At 42.0% G+C, this 6,000-nt stretch overlaps 1 protein-coding gene across 4 annotated transcripts in view; it reads left to right on the forward strand.

Annotated features, from left to right (window-relative positions):
• TMEM74 (transmembrane protein 74) overlaps positions 1–2,060 on the forward strand; it is a 42,240-nt gene extending 40,180 nt beyond the window's left edge. For 3 of the 4 annotated variants that reach the window (XM_038393494.2, XM_038393493.2, XM_038393496.2), the window contains exon 2: positions 655–2,060. In XM_038393494.2, the coding sequence (XP_038249422.1) occupies positions 860–1,819 (960 nt within the window). In that variant the 5' untranslated portion in view covers positions 655–859 and the 3' untranslated portion in view covers positions 1,820–2,060. The remainder of the gene's footprint in view (positions 1–654) is intronic. The other variant, XM_043507422.1, reaches the window with a different exon arrangement.
• Positions 2,061–6,000: the final 3,940 nt, after the last annotated feature.

Below are 6,000 nucleotides of genomic sequence, written 5' to 3' on the forward strand. Positions count from 1 at the left end.
CTGTAGCAGAAATTTCTTTAACAAACGGTGCATTTGGCTTCAAGGTTTTTTTGCTTTTTTGTTTTCTTGTTATAATTAATTACTTGTAGATGGAGAAGTAACATCCGTCTTTGAGTCATCAGTCTTTGAGGCATAATTTCATTCCAAATGCTCTTAATCAAACTGGAGATCTGCTATAGGAAAGCACTGCTTTCCCCTGGGATTATCAGATTTCCACCAGAGAATATAGATCGTGGATTACTGAGCTACATGGGATTTGCCTGTATCTTTCTAATTACTCTGTGAATCTGAATTTAGGCTTCCTTTTAAAAAAAAAAAAAAGAAGAAAAGAAAAGTTGTGTACTTTTTATAAATAAAATGATAACTCTGTACTCTGACATTTTTATAGGTGATAACTATGATTCTCTTTTTTATTTTAGATGGCTTATTGCCTTAATTGGATATTGGTGTCAAAGGTTGATTAGAGTCCCTAATAGATTTTGGATCTGCAAGAGGATTGCAGTTTTAAACACTTGATTAAAACAATCGCATTTGCTATTTTCCCCTTGAACAGTTGTGAGAGGAAGAATAATGTATGATGTTTGTGTTAGTTTCCTATTGGTTTCTTAATGCATCATGAGGTGTTTATTTTACCCCTTGCTGTTTCATTTGCAGACTGAAAAGAAATACATGTCAGAGGGAATTTGTTTAATCATTTAGCAACTGAAACAAGCCATATCCCTAGCAAAATATTGGTTAGCGGATAGAAAATTGCTCTGAGGCAACAGCTCGTGTACCACGTTATCGCTTGATTGTATTATTGACAGAGTTTCCTGAAGCATGGCTTAGATTAAAAGCCGCGGCTTGCTAGAGAGTTCTGATGGCTTGTATGGAGCTTCTGTACGTCACCAAGAAGAGTAGGCGATCGGATCTGTGCAACAATGTGGACAGGAGTTTGCAAGCCCCTCCCTGCGAACAGCAGAGAGATGTGGACGATATGGGGGCTAGAACAGCAGCTGCGGTGGCAGCTCTCTGCTGCGATAGGCACTGCAAGTCTACACAAAGGGCAGCCACAGCAGGTCCCACCCAAGCACCCCTTTCCTCCACTCCTACTCTCTCCTTCTCCTGGCAGCATGCAGCAGCATCAAGCAGCATCCAGCCCTGCTGCCAGCCAGCTCACTTGGATGGAGAAGAGGAAGCAGAAAAGAAGAGAGCCTGCTGCTGTGCCCAGGAACTGGAGACATCGTTTACTTATATGGATGAAAATGTCAATCTGGAGCATACGAGAAATGCCCCTTCTTCTGTGAAGAGTTGCTGCCAGGTTCCCCCTGCCCAGCATAGCTCCTGTACAGAGATCCCACCCGAATGGGCTCATGATCCTCCCTCCCTTATCGCTGAGGAAGAAGATGATACTGGATCAGAAGCTGCTTCAGGGAACTCTGTAGACTATGGGTTCATTAGTGCCATCTTGTTCCTGGTTAGTGGGATTTTGCTAGTTATTATTTCCTATGTGGTGCCCAGAGATGTGACTGTGGATCCTAACACTGTAGCAGCCAGGGAGATGGAGCGACTGGAGAATGAGAGCGCTAGAATCGGGGCTCACTTGGATAGGTGTGTGATCGCTGGGCTATGTCTCTTAACTCTGGGTGGTGTGGTGCTGTCCAGTTTATTAATGATGTCTATGTGGAAAGGGGAGCTGTACAGGAGGAACAGATTTGCATCCTCCCAGGAATCTGCAAAGCTGTATGGTTCTTTCAATTTTAGAATGAAATCCAGCACAAATGATAATACACTAGAGTTATCATTAGTAGAAGAAGATGCATTTGCCATAGATAATTAGCACGGTCATGATTTTTAAGGCAGTATATCTACAGGAAAATACGTTCTATTAAAGAAAACAAATACAGCTAAAGATAGGTAGTAATGCAGTTTAATTGCCTGGCAATACATGTCTTTCCTGAAACTGAATGTTTGCATTATATGGACATTTGTTTTTTAAGGAAAACCTGCTAGGGATAATGTAATCAATATCAATGACACTTTCTTATTTAAACCACTGAATACAAATAAATTGGTGATAATCAGGTTCCCCAGATCTCCTTTATACTGTTTTTAAAATATTTCCCCCTATTTAATTTCTTAGTACCCAATACAAAACACTACCATCCTGCCATGTTTGAAAGCTGTTAATTATTACAGCCTACATGAGGATTATTAACAGTCTGCTTGGTAATATAGTAAGGGAGAGACTAAGTCTGTCATAAACTGACCCCTTTTTTTTTTCCTGACATGAAAGCCCAGAAAATACCAGTAGTTTATCATGTATTCATTGAAAACACAGATGTCTAATTTAGAATTCTCCACCTTCCAATTCACAAACCTTCAGTTATCTCCAAGTAATTGTATAACCAGTGATGATTATTAAAAATGCAAAGTATGGGTGTGGGGCAGGGGAGTGAATAGCTCAGGCCATGGGTACTAGGATAAAAAGGGCCTTTCACCTCTACATCAGCAGTTCAATTTCACTTCAGATCGGCAGTGACTGAAAATAGTTAACTTGTGATGGCTTTTTTGTGGCCTTTGTGAAATAAGTCTAGTTCCACATGGACAGATGCCAGGGTAGAAAAACTGCCATAAATTGTCACCAATTGACCTCCTTGTTGGGAGTCTCAAAAAAGCCAAAGATTGAAAGAGGATGAAGACGGAAACCTCACTTCCAACAGAGGTTTGAAGCAAATTGATATTTAAAAATATAGACTTCTATAAATAATTGTCAGAAAATAAAGATTAGAAACTTAGCAATGAGACTGCCTGGGGACTGAATTCATAGAGTGTAGTAGCTGCTCAAATAAAGGTGATGTTATCAGTGAAGTCTGTGTAGCACAATGGCCAACGATTAAATGCTGAGGGAGTTTACTTGGATGTCTGATATCTTCAATGGAACGCTAAAATAGATGTTATTTTTGTCCGTTTTGTTTCAAGGGGAAAAACGTTATTGGTCAGTAGTATGATTTTTTAATATACACTGGTTAGGTATAAGCTGATCCACTGGCAAGACCAAAGAGCAGCTAAGGGATCTATCATCTATTCACTCTGTCCCTGATGTTTTGGCCATGGAGTTTTAATAGACATTCATAGCTTGACTGCCACAGTATTGCCTGCCTCATGCATTAAAAAATCATGAATCAGCCCCCTCCCAGCCCCCCAAAAAATCATGCCATTGGTTTAAAAATGGAGGATTTCATTTTAAATATTTGAGGGATTTTATTTGCTTTCTAAGATTTGAGCCTTTAGGGTGCCTTCAGGTCACATTTTCAAGCTTCTCTCCTCAGCCATGAGGGACAGAAACTTACTTTCTTTTTTGAGTGAAAGTGGAGATTCTCATGAAAACACTTGACTCCAGGAGCTAGGGCTGGAAGAAACACACCAAATAGCATGAGGCTCCTGACAAAATAATCAGAGAGCTGGCAACACTCTGAGTACTATAGTTCTTGGGCCTGATTCTCCACTGCTTTGCACTTTGTGATTTTGCACTGGTGTAAATGACTGTAATAATACCTAGCTCTTATGGAGCTCTTCCTCCCTAGATTTTAGTGTGCTTTACAAAGGAGGGCAATATCATTATCCCTATTTTACAGATGAGGAAACTGAGGCACAGGGCATTGACGTGATTTGCTCAAGGTCACCCAGAAAACCAGGGACAGAGCTAGAAATTTAATGCTGGTCTCCTAAGTCCTATTCCAGTATGCTGTTCACTAAACCACTCGGTCTGTCCTCCACAGGTTCAGGATAACAGAGAATCAGCCCCTCCTTGTCTGATTCAGGAGTCTAAGATTTTACATTGTCGCCTTGGAGACTGGCCAACGGGCTGTCAATTCTCAATCTTGTGTGACTAGTGAAGATCATGAATGCAACCCTTTGCTCTCACATGAAGAGTAACCCACACTGATAGCTGCATTGTCTTTGCAGAGCATGTTCATAGTAAATATCTGCTTTGAAACACAAGGTGCTCTTATAAACAGATTGACAAAAGTTTATGACTCAAAGCAGGAAAGGGGGGAAATGAACTTGAACTGTGCTCTGCTAATGGGCCTTCCCAGGCTCTGATTAAGTATGTCTGGTGATCAGCTTGTCTTCTATGGTCTTTCTTTTAATGCTGCCCCATGTGACTGGAGGGAGGATTTAATTCAATATGAAAAGTATGGAAATCCCTTCCTTCGCAACTCTATTTTGCTGGGCATCAGGAGAGCATAATGAGGGAAAACACTGAATAACCTATTGTTAGCTGGCCTATCATGTCTTTCCCTCTAGCTGATCATAAGACAAATGCAGGACTTGTGTTTGGCATTCACTCCTTTGTGGTTCAGATAGTCCTATGTGCTTGCTCTGGGATTCCTCTCGTACAAATTTATGCAGCTAATAGATTTGGACAGCCTAAGAAATCTATTTGAATTTCCAAGGTGCCCACTGATGTAGCACCCTGAAGGATTGGAACACGTTCCTGTCTTCCACCGTTTGCATACTGTGTATCTGTAAGGAATGCCATGTTGTGCCGGTGCTTTAACGTTGGCCCTGCAGAGAGATGGCACTTCAAGTCTTAAGCCATGCAGACTGCCCTTCTAGGTGTGTCTATACTGCACACTAAGCCCAGGCTCTGACTCAGGGTTGAGCCCAAGTCTGTCCACCCAAATCTGTCTGGCTTGGGTCAGCAAGTACTCAAGACAACAGTCCTAGGACCCTGCTAGGCGGGTAGGTGAGCGCCTGAGTTCCCCTGTGACTCGGTTCCAAGTCCTGTCATTTTGAAGTCAAGCCGCAGACCTGAGTCAGAAAATCTGCGTAGTGCTGTCTGGATGCGCTAGCATGGCTATGAGACCCAGTCCAACAACTGTAAATCCAGGTTTACAATGCAGCTTGGATGCTCAAATATAGGCTTGGAAACACTGAGTCAACAAGCCTATGTCCCACAGACACTGACTTAGTGTGCAGTGTAGACTTACCTCAAGTTCATTGCTTGGCACTTACGGGAGCAGATGTAATGCAATTGTAATGAATGCAAAAGGGAGGAGTGTGTGTGTGTGTTTGGGGAGCTCGCATTCCTACAGCCATGTGGATGTGCTATCATTAATCCAGTTCTTATCAGGATTAACTTTCTAAATTCAAAAATAACTCTCCTTACATGGAGGTAGAAGCTGTTTTGGCCCATTGGAATCAGGCAGAATGGTAAGTGGAGTCACTGAGAATTATAAGACATACAAGGAGGCTTCTTCCCCTGCTCACCTCTTGCTCCAATCCGCTACTGACTCATACTAGTAGCAGATAACTACCCAAACAGTGCTGACTCACCGTGATGGTTGGAGGTGTGGCATTTTGTCCGTCCCTGCACTGCTTTCTAGGGATGGCCGTGGGAGTAGTGTGGGCCTACTTACCCCTATGTGTCCAGACCTGAGGGCCAGTGAAGCCTCAGAGGGAAGATGGGTGGAGGATTACAACTTCCCCTTACGCTGCTGAGTGAGCTTCTGAGGACATGTTGTGGCCCTTATTGAGAAGCCTGAGCAGGCAGAGCCTAACCAGATTTCTTCTACTGTTATTTGTCCGTAGATGTTGATAGGGTGAAGAAACCTGTTTTTCCCACTGATGCTAGCCACTGTAGTGTGTCACACTGAGTGTGATGAGAGCCCTTAGACTGGAGAGGAGTCCAAGTGGAAGTGCTGCACTCTGACTTTTCAGTCTTACAACTGAAAAGTCTAAAAGAGAATCTGTCAATTTTGAGCTTGGATGGATATATTTATTTATTTTTTTAACTATACATGTGTAAAATTGGAATGCATATTATAATGGCAGGAGGATCTGAAAAAAGATCACCAATTTTTGAGGCTGTAAAGATCACACATTTTTGTAAGAACCGTGGCAGGCCTTATTGCAGATTATTAGCACTAGAAAAGAAAACGCTCCCTTTATTGTCAGCATATTATTAAGTGAGACGTTTTCTGACACTTTTTGTAAAAGCATTTCACAGATCAT

Source organism: Dermochelys coriacea, chromosome 2, assembly GCF_009764565.3.
Source record: "Dermochelys coriacea isolate rDerCor1 chromosome 2, rDerCor1.pri.v4, whole genome shotgun sequence".
Taxonomy (NCBI): Eukaryota; Metazoa; Chordata; order Testudines; family Dermochelyidae; genus Dermochelys; species Dermochelys coriacea.